Source organism: Grampus griseus (assembly GCF_964374135.1).
Source record: "Grampus griseus genome assembly, chromosome: X".
In the NCBI taxonomy this organism is placed as follows: domain Eukaryota; kingdom Metazoa; phylum Chordata; class Mammalia; order Artiodactyla; family Delphinidae; genus Grampus; species Grampus griseus.
Genome location: NC_138999.1, coordinates 114,718,857 through 114,735,641, shown reverse-complemented (window position 1 = coordinate 114,735,641; position 16,785 = coordinate 114,718,857). Strand labels below are relative to the sequence as shown.

The window sequence follows — 16,785 nt, the reverse complement described above, 5'->3', positions numbered from 1 at the left end:
AGTATCCCACTGAGTCTGAACAGACTGCTTTACGACCCATACCCACATGTTACGCTTACACAAATAAATGAGCTTTTTATTGTTAGTATGAATGAACACAGATGGAAGAATATTCACGTGTCAAGGACACATTGCGCACAAGATCACGAAACGTCTGTTGATCCGTATCCATCAATGATTTGGTGAATCACTACATGTCTTTGAGTAATATATATATATGTAAAGCGATTTCTAAACCTTCATTTCTATTTGGACTCTGGCAATAAATTCATTAGAAAGAGAAAAAGCAGAAGCTTTGAAGTTAGCATCTACGCCTTTCACAGATATCTTGATTCACCAAACATGAAAATCACATCCCATCACACATGTTTTAAGTTGTACACAAAGAAAGCACAAGAAACACTGATTTGGCTCAATCATTGCCTAATGAAAGGCTTTTTTAATTTTTTTATTTAAAAAAAAAATCCCCCATAAAGCTGTCAGGGGTACCTGATGACGTTACAGAAGCAAAGTGTTTTCTAAGCAGCTCCAGGGCTCTGTTGTTTCTTGCTCGTATGGTCTTCTCCACTCTCAGTTCGTTCTTGATGGCACTGAGCTCCCCGTGTATCTTCTCCATTTCTAATTCATAATACAGTTTCACTTCTTCCTTTAGTAGTGCATTTCCACCCTCAGTTTGCTGCTTTAACTTCCTAACGGCTTCTTTTAAATCCTTGTTCTCAAGGCTCAACTTGTGGATGACCTCTTTGGCTTGCTGGAGCTCTTCTGTTAAGTTTTTAACATTTGTTGCTTTTTCAGAGAGGTCATTTCTTAAAGCTTGAAGTTCCCAGTCTTTCTTGGAAGTTTCCATCCCTGCTTCTTGAAAATTTAGGGGTTTTGAGGAGACTTCTTTTTTGCAGTTCAAAAGTTCTTTTTCCGCATTTTCGAATTCCTCTTCTATTTTTCTGCATTGCATGTTAAGCGCTTCCAGCTCTTCGTTCAAAAGATTCAGGCGAAGTTTTGGAGACAGTTCTTCGGTGAATTTCTTCTTCTTGTCTTTTCGTGGTGGAGCTGATAATTCCTCTGTACCCCAGCTAAGAGGCTCTTCTGCACCATTAAAGCTTTCTTCAGCTGCAATGTCTAAATTAGATGATTCACAGGAGGCAGAATTTGTGTCTGCCTCATTCTTTGAAATGTTTATCTTTCTCTCTCTTAAATTTGGTTCTTGTTCATTTTCATTTGGTTGAGAAATAACTTCTTTCCTTTTAAATTTATTCTCTTCTTGAAACTTTCTACTAGACAAATTAAAAATCCCTTCCATTCTCTTGGCCTTACCTAAAGTCATTTGTTCAGAAGAGGATTCAAGCTGAGAAGCCTCATCTAGAATATCCTGTGCACTATAAAAAGGAGCAAACATATTCTCCTTCCAGTGTTTTCTTCTAGCATCCATTTCTTCAGGCACCTCTTCCAATTCCTGAAAAACAAAATTTAAAATCAAGGCACATATTTACACTGGCAGCCGGGGTAGTGGAAAGAACTAAGAATCCTGGCTCAGGGGTGAAAGAACCTAAATATTTGAGGGCTGGCACTCCCTCTAACTCACTGAGTGACTTGGGCCTCAGTTCCCTCATTTATAAATGGAAAGGGCTAAACTAGCTAAGTTCTCAGACCTTTCCAGCTTTAGAATTCTCTGATCCTATGAAATAGAACCAATAAATGGACACACTTGGCTATTTCTTGTAGAGAAAATAATTCTATGAGAAAGCAGCATGAAAACAACTGCTTTAAAACAGTAAAAGTGATTTTAAATTAATAGGTTAATATTGATAAGTTAAATCTGTGCTTCCAATGTGCCTGGTTTTTTTTTTTCTAGTTCTTTTCGGTTGGACTATTGTTTATTCATTCTTTAAAGTGACTAAAACATCAGTGCTTAATGCAATGTGAGCTGCTTTGGGTAAAGTATACCATGCAGACTTCCTTATGACGAACGCTGCCAAACGCCCTTCTGTCTTGACCTGTAAATTCCTGCTATTCCAGCCCTGGGCTTTGCTTTTAGGCAAGACTCTGCCAAGCGTACAGAATTCTATCCGTTTTGACAGCAATTTCATGATGAGAACCGAATGTCAACAATTGAAAATATTAATGCCACCAAATGGGTTTTTCTCGAGATACTGATTCCAAATATAGCTTTTAGGTGAAAACTTAGCATACTAAATCACAGCTAACTTTCTAAATTTACAAAAATTAGAGGATACTTATTTTGTTTCAAGGAGTCTTTCCTATTCAAAGACAGTCCATAACATAGAGCTTTCCTAAAACACAGAAACGTTTGATCAGTAACTACTTTTGAGAGAAGGGAGAAAGAAGGACCCAAGCAACATGCTGAAGGGCCACTGGCATCTGAAGCCACCAAACTGGCAACTGCAGTTACCGCCAAAGGGTGGGAAGAAGGAGGGGGTCACTTTATTCATCTTATACATTAATTTGCTGCAATATAGTTGGAAGATTACCACCGAGAAAAATCAAAGTATGCCTGCATCTATTTATCCCGTGAACACAAATGTAATTTTATCTTGGTAACAAAAAATGGCATTGTGTTTATTTTTTAATTAATATTTTCTTTAATATTATTAAAGATTATAAATGTAATATTATATTAATATATTATAATATTTAATAGTTGTAATATTTCATATTATATAAAGATGCATGTTATCTGTAGAATTTTGGAAAATACAGAAAATCACACGTACAAGAAAAAAACAAAAGAAATCTTCCTCATAATCCTGTGGCCCTGAGATAACCACTTTTTAATATATTATTTCTTGATAATTTTCTTTCTAACGAGTATAGTTTAAATTCTAACAAATTGTTCTTACTACAGACAATGAGAGAATAAACTCGATACCTACATGCCTGACACCTTCCCCCCAAAAGAAGAGGGAAGGGACTCACTCTATACCCAAGGATACATCTCCACTGACAACTATTTGGCTTTGAGGAAAGGAAAAGGTACAAATATGCAGTGAAGGTGTTAAAATGATTGGTTCAAAAGCCATAACCCAAGCTTTAAGTTTAGTCAATCAGACCGCAGTAGTAAGCCAAGACTTGAAATTCCTGGTATGTATTTGCCATTGGAGCATCCTCTCCTTTCTCCTGAAATAGTCCGTTCTGACTTTATTATTCTGTTAGTCACCATCCAGAAGCATCGATGACCTATCTGTCCTTAAAGAGGAAGATGACCATAATCCCATTTGCTCTCCTCTCTAGAAATATGAATGCAAATGCTGGGAATTATTACAGGGATCATAAAGGAAAGGAACAGAGGAAAGAGAAAAGATGGCAATACTAACTGCCAGTCACATTTTTATTTATTTATTTATTTTATTTATTTTTGGCTGCGTTGGGTCTTCGTTGCTGTGCACGGGCTTTCTCTAGTTGTGGTGAGCAGGGGCTACTCTTCGTTGTGGTGCGCGGGCTTCTCATTGCGGTGGCTTCTCTTGCTGTGGAGCACAGGCTCTGGGCACGTGGGCTTCAGTAGTTGTGGCACGCGGGCTCAGCAGTTATGGCTCACGGGCTCTAGAGCGCAGGCTCAGTAGTTGTGGTGCACAGGCTTAGTTGCTCTGCGGTATGTGGGATCATCCCGGACCAGGGCTCGAACCCGTGTCCCCTGCATTGGCAGGCGGATTCTTAAGCACTGCACCACCAGGGAAGCCCAGTCACATTTTTTAGCAGTCAAATTTTTACCAGACAACTCTGTAAACGTTTTAAAATGCTTCTAATCAGGTAGCAATGGGAGAGAGATTACTATTCTTCCTACCTAATTCTGGATGAAAGGCATTGGTGAGATTGATCAGGAAAACGGTATGCAGAGGGGCAAGGTGAGACCACTTTATACATGAAGCTAGCAATAATGACAAATCTGAGATAGAGGTCTGGGTATAGAGAAAGGTTAAAATAGAAAGCTCTTTTCATTAATGATTTTGCACCTTGAAAAAGTGACTTCTATCTCCAACCCTCCCATAAATCTCTGGCTAGAAACATATATATATATATTTTTCCAGCATCACCACATTTCTTTCCTGGGCCTCTGTATAATTTCCTGATACAGCCCATACTTTTCACAGAACTGGGAAGAGTCCATTTATTTTATAACTGAGGCTCAGAGAAGTTAAGTGACTTGTCCAAGTCCACACAGCCTATAGTGGTAAAACTGAGACCCTGTCTCCCAGATCCGTGCCTATTCCAAAATTCCTCTTTATTCTTCTGTTAGGTTTCATTCCACAAATTGAAAGAAAACAACCCACTATTTTCAGAGCTTAGGTATTTTTAAAGGGCCACAAAAGGAGAGAGGAAAAATGAAGGGGGGAGGGTAAGGAGACTTGCATGTCACATATCAAAGGCCAGAAAGAGAAAGGTCTGAAAAGCCTTTTGGAATTTCCCTCCCATAGCTTACACAGGGCAGGGTCAAGGGGTCTCTGAGCTGCTCCTTTCTTTCTCTCTCCCTCTCTTTCTCTCTCTCCTTTCCTCCCCTTTCCCTTTCCCCCTTCCCTCCTTCCTTTCTTTTTTTTTTTTCTCTTTCATTGGCAAGATATCCTTTAAGGGCTTGTTCCCAAATCTAGTCACAGAGTATGGCAAAGCCCAGAGTGCGGGTAAAAGGTGCCAGGCTCATTTTCTCTTCACAGATTGCGTTGTTTGTTTTTTACGCAGAACAAGTATGACATTAGTATTCTCTGGCAAAGACAAGAAATATGCTTTAAGACAATGATACTCCTTCCTCTACCCTGGCGTGGCAGCCATTTTGCTTTCAATAAACTTGATTAGGTAATTTGTCGCAGCATAAGGCAAATCAAACCAGAGCCATTGTTGAAAGTATAAGCATGCCTTTTTAGTGGGTCATTTATTATTACAAGTGCCTACCCAACACTATATTGGATGTTGCAGAACTGAAGGGTAGGTGAAGGAGGTCCAAGAGAAATGAAAAATTTAAAGAAACGAAAACACAGGAAAACAATATAAAGTCATATGACAAAAACAACATTAGTGGTCCTCTAAGCCAGTGATCCCCCAGAAGTCCTTGGGACTGCACTGTTAAGGCATGGTTGTCCATTATACGGCTACATCTGTTCATTTGTCTCTGACATGAACTGATAATGGACACCTGACGGTTCTAGTTAGTGTCTCCCTGAAAACATCACCATTCATCCTCTGGTGACTTACTTTTGCAGTGGCAAACTAGTAGGGCATTTTGGTGGAGTAAGGAAATTTCTTGACTCATGGAAATGGTTTCTACTCACCTAAAGAATTTGGGAACCACTGATAAACTGAAAATGGATTTATAATGTAATATCATATAATGTAATTGTTGAAAGCTAAGCAAAGAGTGATCACTTATTATGGATCTTTAGGTAAACTGTTTCATAAAAATCTTGGGTGAATGCATATATGTCTTCAAAAAGTTCCAGAAAGTAATACACTGTTTATTGTGAAAGGAGAAACCCACAAAACCATCCAGTTTTCATCTTCAAGGTGTGGGGCCCTGGGAAATATGCTCATATTAAGATGGATAAGTGATCAAATATGTGAAATCTAATTATTTATGTTCTAAAATATTTATACTTTAAACCACATGCTTTAGGGAAATTTGATGACATAAAAATCAAAGATCTCTTTTCTTTCTTGCCTTATCTCATTTACATTAGATTTGATTTCAAAATTTCAGGACCATCTCTTTTGCATAAATCTTGATCTGTCTGCAAAATGCAATTATTCTTCCAAGCAGGGGTAGGCAGGGACTGGGAAACCTCCAGAGGCTTTTTCCCACCTCACAAGAGTGCTTCATCCCAAACTTTGTAAATTGGGAGTGATGTTTAGCAAAGGTCATCTCCAACCTGTGATGGGGCAGTAAGGGGAAGACAAAAGGCCCTTCTTAGCCCAGGCAACATTTTCCCATTATTCTTGGATGGTTTGGTTCTCTCAACCCTCAGAAAAACTGCTTGGCCAAGACAGGAAAAAAAACGTCTGTTTCAAAGAAAGTCACTGGCCTTGCTTCTTTGCTCAATTGTCCAATCTGTTCTCACATAAAAGCAGTAGTTCTCAACTTATTTTTCTGCTTCCACTGCTCCCAGGCACAAAACACAGCCATCATTATCCCCTCTCCTTGCTCCAGAAGATGCTGACCTGCTCCCTTTAGGGGAGCTTCTCCATTCCCCAGCCTTTCCAAAATCATTGGTTTACAGAAACTATTAAATACAAAAATGAGGACTGCCCAAAGCTGTCTGAAGGAAGGTGGGTAAACATGTTCTACCATGCAAAATTGTGGGGAAGGAAAAGAAAGTTCTTGAGAAAGGAATTAAGTGTGGACTACGGTAAAAAAAAAAAAAAAAGACTGAAGGAGTCAGATATCTTGGCTCCCACACTTTAGAACTATGTGAAAACTTACGTTTTGTGAACCTCAGTTTCTTCAGATGTAATATAGGGACAATATACCTATTTCCAGGTAGTTAGGAGAAATTATTGAAAATGAAAATGGAAGCAATTTTAAAGTATACTATACACCATGGGTTTTGTTCCTTTTTAGATTTTCCTTACCCTCCCTCGGAACATAAACCAGTCAAACAACCCAACCCTTCTCCAAAGATATGTGCTTCAAAGTTGCCAGCCTGAAGTCATCAGACCTCAGAAAAAGTCAGTTTGAAAAAAAAAAAAGGAAGTACTATTAAGGTAAGTAGAAGGGAACCTAAACTTGAATCTTACATTAATTCGACCTGCATCTTCATGGAAGAATTAGCCCTAAATCCTGTAAATTGTTGACGTCTGCAAATTTCCAAAGCTAAATTGATTCTAAGCAGAAGAGTTGTAGTCTTTTCTACATCCGAAGAGATCTGCATTTTTTATCACCAATTGCTTTACCATGAACTTTCCAAATGTCCCAGTGTTTTTCAGAGCCACCAATAATATCTTAGAAATATTACAACTGGGGTATCAGTTTGAAGATTATCAAGGATGACTCCGCACTCTGAGTTTTTCTTGTGCTTCTGCAGCATTTCACACATAGTTTCATTTTACCAATACGCTGTGATCTCCTGGCATCTTATTCATGATTGTATCCCTGCTGTTGCCTGACACATAGTGGCCCTCAATAAATATTTGTTGAATGAATGACCCTTAATATTCTTCCTGAAAATCCTACAGTGTTTTGATTCTAATTGAGTTTCTGTAAGTACTTATAACTTCTCTTTTGGCTTATAAGGTTTTGGGGGGTGACATTTTAGGGAAAGGGCTTTTATTTTTCCCTTAAAGTTTATTTGGCTTACCTAAAGTCTTCAGGACACTTTTCTTTTGTATTTTCACGAGGCTTTTTTGATAGTGTAGTGACAGTGCAGACTAATGGTCTAGTTAAAAGATTGAAGATTTACACTGGGTGAGGCTCTGTGCTTCTAAACCTCCATAACCAGCTATCAGCCAGCAAAACGGTACTTACAATTCCTGACGTCCAAGGTCTTCTATCTGATGCCACTGTCCTCCTTCTCCAGATTGAACTGAAAAAGAAAATATATTACATATAAAATATATTTTATATATTTTGGTTAATATATAATTAACCAAAATGCCCAAATCTGTGTTCATATGAGATGTAGCTTAAAATTACAAGTGATAGCCTTAATGTTGTTCAGCTTACCTCAAATGCGATGTCAGACACTTTGAAGCAAGTTTTCTTTTGAACTTGTCAACCCAATTTCCCCGCTATCACATCACTAAGTCTTCCTTCCCCAAGCAATGCAAATACCAGATGGGACAAGAATCATGGTGGCATCTTATTCAACACGGTAGCTCCTCGCCTTTAGCAATTATTGAACAAATGAGCTACCACTGGTGGCCACAGCGGCATGCTTGTTAGTAAGCAGCAGGCCAAGAGCCGCGTTAGCAGAGGCTGGAGCCGAGGCATTGCCTCCCTCCCCCAGAGTCTAGTTATTTTGAAAAATCATTAAAAAGGGACGTGATCCCGGTTTTTGGCCTTAATCTTTCATGGTCCTCACATAGGAGCCAAGCGGACAAATTGTCTTCTCTATTGTTTGGCCGATATTGAGAGTGAAGCAAAGTACCATTGAAAACCGGGCCCTGTGCACGGTTCTTACCCCCAATTCTTTATTATTAGTGTGGAATAATTCCTTCTAGGAGAAAAGATACGAAGTCGCCTTAATTCCAAAAGGCCAAGTACTTTATTAGCATGGAAGTCACTTTCTTGCTATAAAGCTGCATCTAAGCAGGCATAGTTTGGGGGTTTTCTCTGTAAATGGTTAACTAAACTCCTGCCACCGCTGCTTCCAGTGGAGACGAGGTGGCTAGGGTCAGGGTGCTGCCCGGGCCGCCACCGCAGGTGACACCTCCCACCTCTCCAGTCCCTACCCTCTGCTGGCGGGCCGTGAGGAAGAGGGCAGGGGCGAGGCCTGACCCCACTCCTCCTTCCACACCCCGAGTCCCACACCCTGTCCCCTTCCCTCCCAAACGCCCGCCAGTTCCCGGCCGGGACCCTAAAGGGTGAAGAAACCCGCAGTGGGCATCGAGGCGGGGAGCGCGCTGCCTCCGCCCGGGTCACCCAGGGAGGGCGAGGGGCTAGCCTGGGGAGCCCCGGCCGGGCCGGGCGCAGACATACCTGGCGGCGTGGGTGGGGTCCGGTGGGCCCTGGCCCCTCTTCCCTGAAGACGACCACCAGCGGCGGGCGGCTGCCCTCGGTTCGGCGCTGGCCAACGCTACCCCTCCGGACCGGCCCCGGGCAGAACCTCTGCAGTGCAGGGCCAGCGCGGGCCGTGCCGTTGCCTGGCAACCGGCCAGCCCGATTTAAAGGGACCCGCGCGCCGCTGCCCAGAGCGCCGGGCCGGGCGCTGCCTGGCGATCGTCACAGCCCGCGCGAGCACTGAGCATGCCCGGTGGGGCGGGCGCCGCGGCGGCTTCTGCCTGCACGAAAGCCGAGCTCGAAGATCAAGAGAGCTGAGTCAGGGCGGGAAGGGTCGAGAAACTGCGAGGCAGCCCCACCCATGGTGGGCTTATTACGGAGGGTCTGGGTGACTCACAATCCACCTGGACACTGCGATTGTGGGGGAGGAGGGAGTGACACAGGGCTAATCCATAGGCCTGCAGTTTAGTAACGTGACATGGAGGACGGTTAGCTCCGGAAGGTAGCCTGGATTTGGTTCAGGGTCCTTGACAACATGGGAATTGCACCCCGCCCCCCGCCCGTCCGCACAATGGTCTGGCCAGAATTTCTGCCTCTGATCGACTTTCTAAGGGCGTGTGTCAGGAGAGCATGTCCCCCGCTCGTGCCCCTATGGGAGACTGGGCTTGTACCCCGGGTAGCCCACGGTTTCCTCATGCATCACTCAGGAATTTCTCTAAACCACTCTTGCACCTATTTGACTTTAAAACCTACTGCAGGCAACTAGTCCTACACTACCGGCAGTGTAAAGTGGTTTCCTTTGATCAGTCCCCAAACTACTCTGTTCCAGCTTCAAAGGTTGCTCACAACTTCCAGGATTTGGTTGGGGGTACAAAGCCACGTCCTTCATTTCAGTCCTTCCTACTATTTTGTTAAATAAATAAGCGACCTTCTCAGACTTTGATTAGCCTGGTTTCCCAATGATTATTCTTCCATCATCAAATTGGCCACACACACTGACAACACACCTTGGCTATAGTCTAACAGGGACCCAGCCTGGGCTTGACCTAAAGATGGCCCTCACAAAGATTGTAGGGCCTGAAACAGAGAGGGTCTGGAGTGTCCAAAATAGTAATCATAGTGACTTTTAGGAAAGCTGGTATTTTCTAGGAAGCATGAAGGTGAAAGGAAACACTGGCTCTGGAATCTCAGGTGAAAGGAGGTTTATGCACATCTAAAAAGCGGCAGTCTAATTTTTCAAGACCTAGCAAGGGAGTGACTTAGAAACAAGAGCAGGATACATTTCAAAACTTCAAAACTTCTTGGGAACCGGATCTAACAGGTGTTTGGTGGCTGGCAAGGTTGCATTCAGGTGCCTGGAGGCCTGGTTCTCAGTCTCCTTTTCCTCCTTAGAGAACCAGTGTCAACAAAGATTGGAGGAAGGAAGAGGCCTAATGTCAACATGGATTTGGTTATGGACCCCATCAGAATTAGTCTGTGGGATTCTGACAAAACTACTTTCCTCGACATTAAGTCTCTAAATTGCCTTGCATTTATCATGTCTATTTTAATTCTTTTAAAAGGGTTACACTTATTTTGGCTTGATGTAAGATGCCTTATTAATGTAATAAAGGAATCTTTCCTAATTGCTCTGTGCCTCAGTTTCCCTGTTTGTACAATAGGAGTAATAATTGAACCTAACTCATAGGAATGTTGTGAGGATTGAGTGAGTTAATATTTTTAAAACCCTTAGAGTAGGGACTTCCCTGGTGGCGCAGTGGTTAAGAATCCGCCTGCCAATGCAGGGGACATGGGTTCGAGCCCTGGTCCCGGAACATCCCGTATGCCACGGAGCAACTAAGCCCGGGCGCTATAAGTACTGAGCCTGTGCTCTATAGCCGGGAGCCACAACTACTGAGACAGTGTGCCACAACTACTGAAGCCCGTGCACTCTATGGCCCATGCTCCGCAACGAGAGAAGCCACCACGATGAGAAGGCCGCACACCGCAACGAAGAGTAGCCCCTGCTCGCCGCAACTAGAGAAAGCCCGCACGCAGCAACGAAGACCCAACGCAGCCCAAACAAGCAAACAAAAAACCTTAGAGTAATGCCTGACACATAGCAAACCCTATATAAATGTTTCTATTACCGTTAGTGTTAGTATTACCTTGTCTTATACATTCATTCACCCTCCTAAAATATAAATATAAACACACTGATGGAGGGTAATTCCACAGAGGTCCAGTGGTTAGGACTCTGCGCTTCCACTGTGGGGGGCCCAGGTTCAATCCTAGGTTGGGGAACGAAGTTCCCACAGCCAAAAAGAAAAGCAAAAACGCACTGATGGTGACAACTCAGGTGATGGTGATAATTGTGCTCTGGGAAGTGGAGTCCAAGGTCTTGAGATTTAGAATTCCAAAGCTTTATTTTCGGTAGAGTCCCAGACTCCCATCAGGCAAGCCCACTCCACTTCCACATCCCTGAATAAATGCACAAAGGGTTACTTTGGTCTTGCATAATAAATTACATTCTATTTTTAAATATGGTGGGTCACTCCTTCATGTACTCAAGTATCAAATGGCAGAGAGTAAACAACAGTGAGGACAGAGAGTTTTGTTATTCCAAGCTACTGCACACTTGGAGATAGGTTTTCAAAAATGGAAGACAGAAAACAGTTTACTACCCTCTGGGACCTTTATCAATACCAAAGCAACAAGGCACTTGATAATAATAGAATCATACGCTCATACAATGGAACCCAAGCTTCTTGTTTTACCAAGTAGGATATTGAGACCCAGGCAAGTAATGTGATTTACCCTTTGATCACACAGCAAAATAAGCTTCTTTTTGATTTCCCTGGCAAACGATCCCTGCTTGAGTAGCCTCAAGCCTGGGATATTTGGGACAATGAGAAAATACACATTTATAGGTATATGTGTCATGTTGATAAATATTTTTTCTATAAATTTATTTATTTTTGGCTGTGTTGGGTCTTTGTTGCTGTGTGCCGGCTTTCTCCAGTTGCAGCAAGCAGGGGCTACTCTTCATCGCGGTGCACGGGCTTCTCATTGCGGTGGCTTCTCTTGTTGTGGAGCATGGGCTCTAGGCACGCAGGCTTCAGTAGTCGTGGCACGTGGGCTCAGTAGTTGTGGCTCGCAGGCTCAGTAGTTGTGGTGCGTGGGCTTCAGTAGTTGCGGCTCGCGGGCTCTAGAGCAAGGCTCAGTAGTTGTGGCGCACGGGCTTAGTTGCTCCGCAGCATGTGGAATCTTCCTGGACCAGGGCTTGAACCCGTGCCCCCTGCATTGGCAGGCAGATTCTTAACAACTGCACCACCAGGGAAGCCCTCATGTTGATAAATATTTAAATTATTCATGCAGATAATAATAACTAACATTTCTCACACTTCACATCCGGTACATCAGAATATTCTGTTGGCTGTACCTTCATAATGTATTCAGAATCTGATGGCTTCTCACTGTCTCTACTATCACCACTCTGATCCTGGCCCCTGTCATCTCTTGACTGGACTATGAAAACTAGCCTCTAACTGCTTCTACCCTTGCCCTATATTAGTTTCCTAGGGCTGCTGTATCAAAGTATCACAAACCAGGGGTGGGGGCTTAAAACAACAGACACTTATTCTCTCACAGTTCTAGAAGCTAGGAGTCTGAAATCAAGGTGTCGTCAGGGTTGATTCCTTCTGGAGCCTCTGAGGGACAATCTGTCTCTCCTAACTTCTGGGGGTTGCCAGCAATCCGTGGCCTTCCCTGGCTTGCAGACACATCACTCCAATCTCTGTCTCTGTCTTCTCATGGTGTTCTCCCTATGTGACTGTGTGTCTTCACAGAGCTATTTTCCCTCTGTGGGTGTCTGTGCCCAAATTCCCCTCCTCTTATAAGGACATTTGTTACTGGAATTAGGGCCCACTTTAATCCAATATGACCTCATCTTAACTTGATTACATCTGCAAAAACCCTATTTCTAACAAGAGCACATTCATAGGTACAGGGGCGGGGAAGGACTTGAGCGTATCTTTTGGGGGGGGACACAATTCAACCCACAACCCCCACCATCTATTCTCCACACAGATCCAGAGAGACTGTTATAAACTATTAAGTCAGACCATGTTACCAATCTGCTCAAAAGCCTTACAAAGGCTCTCAATTTGACTTGCAGTAAAAAACAAAATCCTTATAACAGCCTACAAGGCCCCACAGGATTTGCATGGAGAATCCCTGTACCCTCTTTTTCACCCCTCCCCATACAATACCCCTTTGAACTCCTCTCCTGCCACCTTGTCCCTTGATGACTCTACTCCATCAGTACTGGCTGCCTTGCTGTTCCTAGAACACCCAGGCACCCCCCTACCATAAGGGACTTAGCTACCTGTTCCCTCTCCTTGAATGCTCTTTGAAAGGTACATGATATCCACATATCTTAATTCCTTACCTTCCTCAAGTCTTTGTTCAAATCTTAGCTTCTCTGTGAGGCCTACCCCTACCCTTCTATTTAATCTTGTCAACTTTCAACCTCTCCAGCATTCCCACTGCTCCTTATCCTTACTCTACTTTTTAAAAACATAGCACTTATCATTTTCAAAAATCCTATACTATGTTGTTTTTCTTCTGTTCTCTCCATCCACCCCCCTTCCAGGCTGCACTACACTATAAGCTCCAAGAGGGCAGGGATCTTTGATTGTTCACTGATATATCCTAAGCACCAAATAAAGTGCCTGGCACATGGTAGGCACTGAACAAATATTTGTTCAATAGATGAATGAATGAATGGAGCTCATACTTTGTTCCAGGAGTGATTCCTTTAACTTTCATAAAGTACTATTATGACCTATATTTTTGGATGAGAAAACTGAGCCACAAAAAGATTAAGTAACTTGCCTAAGGTCCCACGGTTAGGGAGTAGCAGAGCTGGGGTTTGAACTCAGGCAGGTCTGGTTTTCAACAACTATGCAGCACTGACATATAAAGGGCATCTGACCACAAGTGCCTGGGAGACCCTATATCTCGTGTTCTGACATTCACATTTTGCAATAGCAGGTGATGAACAGTAGCTGTTTCAAACCATTGACGTATCATATGTTGCTGAGATATAGAGTTTGATGTTGTTTGTACATTGCACTGCACAAGTTCTGGAGACTTGTTATCTGGGTTCAAATACCAGCTCCACCACTTAGCTGTTATGGGTCTTTGAACAAATTGCTTAACTTCTCTGTATCCCAGATTCTTTACTGGTAAATGGGGAGTAATTATAGTACCTACTTCACAGTGTGGCTTTGAGGATAAATTAGTTAATATATGTAAAGCAATTATAACTGTGTTTGGTAAATAGAAAGCACTCAACAAGTTTTACCCATTGGTAGTAGTAGTCTTGTATAATAAAAGTATCAAATTTTGATCCAGTCTTGCCTGTAATATAGACGTCATTATACAGGCAAAACTTATTGCTAGTGTTAGAAGTTAGAATAATAGTTATCTTAGCGGAGATAGTGACCAAGAGAGGGCACCAGGCAGGCTTCTGGGGTTTGGGTAATGTTCTATTTCTTGATCTGGGCACTGGTTATATTGATGCTTTTACATGTAAAAATCATGGATTGTACACTTAAGATTTGCAAATTTTTTATGTTTGTGTACCTCAATAAAATTTTGATTCAAAAGCAACTGAATCCAGCCTTATATGACTTTCTTCTAATTCCTCTGTTCTTTTTCTTAAATTTCCCCCAACTCCCATTTATTCAAGCAATGATTGCTGAGTACCTCAACATGCCCGGAATTGGGCTAAATGCTAGAAGCATTCAGGGACACAAATGTGATAAATGCCGTGATGGTAATATTTATAAAATAAGGATGGGCTCAGATGAAAAAGTGGTCAATCAGATGGGGAAGGGGTTTGAGTCAAGGAAGTCTTAAGTTCCTCAGAAGTTGAACCTCTAGGGTGGGTCTTGAAAGATAAATAGTAGTTCTCCATGCAGACCAAGGAGGTAAAAACCAAGGAAATGGCATGTGCAAAGGCACAGAAACACAAAACAGCATGACAGGTTAGAAAACTTAAGATAATTCAGATTTACTAGAATTTACTGTGCAAGGCAATAGGTGGGAGGAGCTGGAGTGAAAATAAGAGCCCTCAGAAAAAGGTAATAAGACTTGTTGGTGAAAGTGATTTTGGTTTAACAATTTAAACTATTTGGAAATCCAAACAGATGCATTCATATAGTTGATTTGCCTTACAAAATCATTCTTGATTTAGGAAATATTTATTGATTTATCTTCAACATATCAGGTAGTATGCTGGGCACTGGACACTCAAAAGTATTGGACACTCAAAAATTAGTAAGATCAACAAACTCCAAGCATAAAAAACATAAAGAAAACTACCAAGGCATGTGTTAATCAAATTGCTTAAAACCAGTGATACAGAAAAGTTTAAAAGCAGCCAGAGAAAAAAGACATATTATATACTGAGGATAGGAGATTTCTCATCAGAAAAAATACAAGCCAGAAGACAGTGGGACAACACCTTTAAGGTGGTGCAAGAAAAATAAGTCAACCTAGATTTCTTTCCTCAGTAAATACATCTTTCAAAGCAAAAGCAAATAAAGACTTTTTCAGATATTAAAAAAGCTGAAAGATCTCATCACCAGAAGACCTGAACTCCAAGAAATGTTAAAGGAAGTCCTTCAGTCCTGATAGAGGATGAAAATCTGCACCTATACAAAGGCTGCAGCGCCCCAGAAATAGTAAATATATAGGTACATATAAAGACTTCTTATTCGAGTCTCTTTACAGATATTCAACTGCCTAAAGCAAAAATTACCAACATTTTGTGGGTTTATAACATATGTAAAAGTAAAATGTATGACAAAAATAGCACAGATGATGGAGGGAAGAAATGGAAGCATATCACAAGGTACTATATGTGAGTGTTATACAGTATATCACTTGAAGGTAGACTCTAATAAGTAAAGTGTGTATACAGATAGTTCTCATTTTGCTTGGTTTCAATATGCACAAATTTCAGTTCATTAAATAACACCAGTCTCCCAAAAACATGGTTCAAATTTTAATTACCACAGTATATTAACTGTAATTGCATAGTTACAGACTTTGCTGCTAGCTCTTCAATCCATACACAACTATGTAAATAACAGATGTGCATCATGATCAGTAATCAATCACATCACTTTGTTCAGAGTTTGCTGGTAATTGGTCGCTTCACAGCTGTATTCATTTCACGCACAGACAGCAAAGTGTGTAGTTACGTTGATTCCATGAATCCCAGTGATAAATCCAAGTGACATTTTACTAAAACGGATAACAAAAAGAGAGAATTGGCCAACAATTCATTTACATGTGAACATCCAATTTTTCTGACACCATTTGTTAAAGAGATTATTCTTTTCCTGCTGAATGTCTTGGCACCGTTGTCAAAAACCAGTTGACTGTTGGCAGGGGAGGGATAATTTAGGATTATGGGATTAACAGATACACACCACTATATAAAAAATAGATAAACAACAAAGGATTTACTGTATAGCGCAGGGAACTATATTCAATATCTTGTAATAGTGTATAATGGAAAAGAATCTGAAAAAAATATATACATATATATAAACTGAATCACTTTGCTATACACCTGAAACTAACACAATATTGTAAACAAACTATACTTCAATTAAAAAATAAATTTAAAAAATCAATTGACTATAAATTTGAGGGTTTATTTCTGCACTCTCCATTGTATCCCATTGATCTATATGTCTACCTTTGTACCAGTACCACACTGTCTTGATTACTGCAGTGCTGCAGTTAAGTTTTGAAATTGGGATACATGAGTCCTTCAACTTTGTTCTTCTATTTCAAGGTTGTTTTGGCTGTTTTGATCTCCTTGAATTTCCATATGAATTTTAGGGTCAACTTGTCAATTTCTGTAAAGAAACCGGCTGAGATTTTCATAGGAATTGCCTTGAATCTGGAGATCGAGTTGGGTTGCGTAGTATTTTAGGATATATATGTTTCCCATTCATTTCCTTTCAACTTTTCTGCTTTCTTATGTTTTTTGATATGTCTCAGTAAATAACTTAACTGGTTGTATGTTTCTTAAGACCAGTCTGACAATCTTTGTTCAGTTTAGCTACTTG

The 16,785-nt window shown here is 41.4% G+C and overlaps 1 protein-coding gene across 1 annotated transcript; it reads right to left on the bottom strand.

The window, feature by feature from the left end:
• Positions 1-418: 418 nt before the first annotated feature.
• CCDC160 (coiled-coil domain containing 160) lies at positions 419-8,780 on the bottom strand. The gene is made up of 4 exons (XM_082681498.1): positions 8,633-8,780; positions 7,460-7,517; positions 2,236-2,288; positions 419-1,450 (listed from the first exon to the last, which is right to left on the bottom strand). The coding sequence occupies exon 4, from the start codon at positions 1,424-1,426 to the stop codon at positions 449-451; it is 978 nt and encodes a 325-aa protein (XP_082537624.1). The 5' UTR covers positions 1,427-1,450; positions 2,236-2,288; positions 7,460-7,517; positions 8,633-8,780; the 3' UTR covers positions 419-448.
• Positions 8,781-16,785: the final 8,005 nt, after the last annotated feature.

Excerpts from the sequence above, each read along its gene's own strand:
- CCDC160 (XM_082681498.1), bottom strand. The coding sequence starts at position 1,426 with ATGGATGCTAGAAGAAAACACTGGAAGGAGAATATGTTTGCTCCTTTT.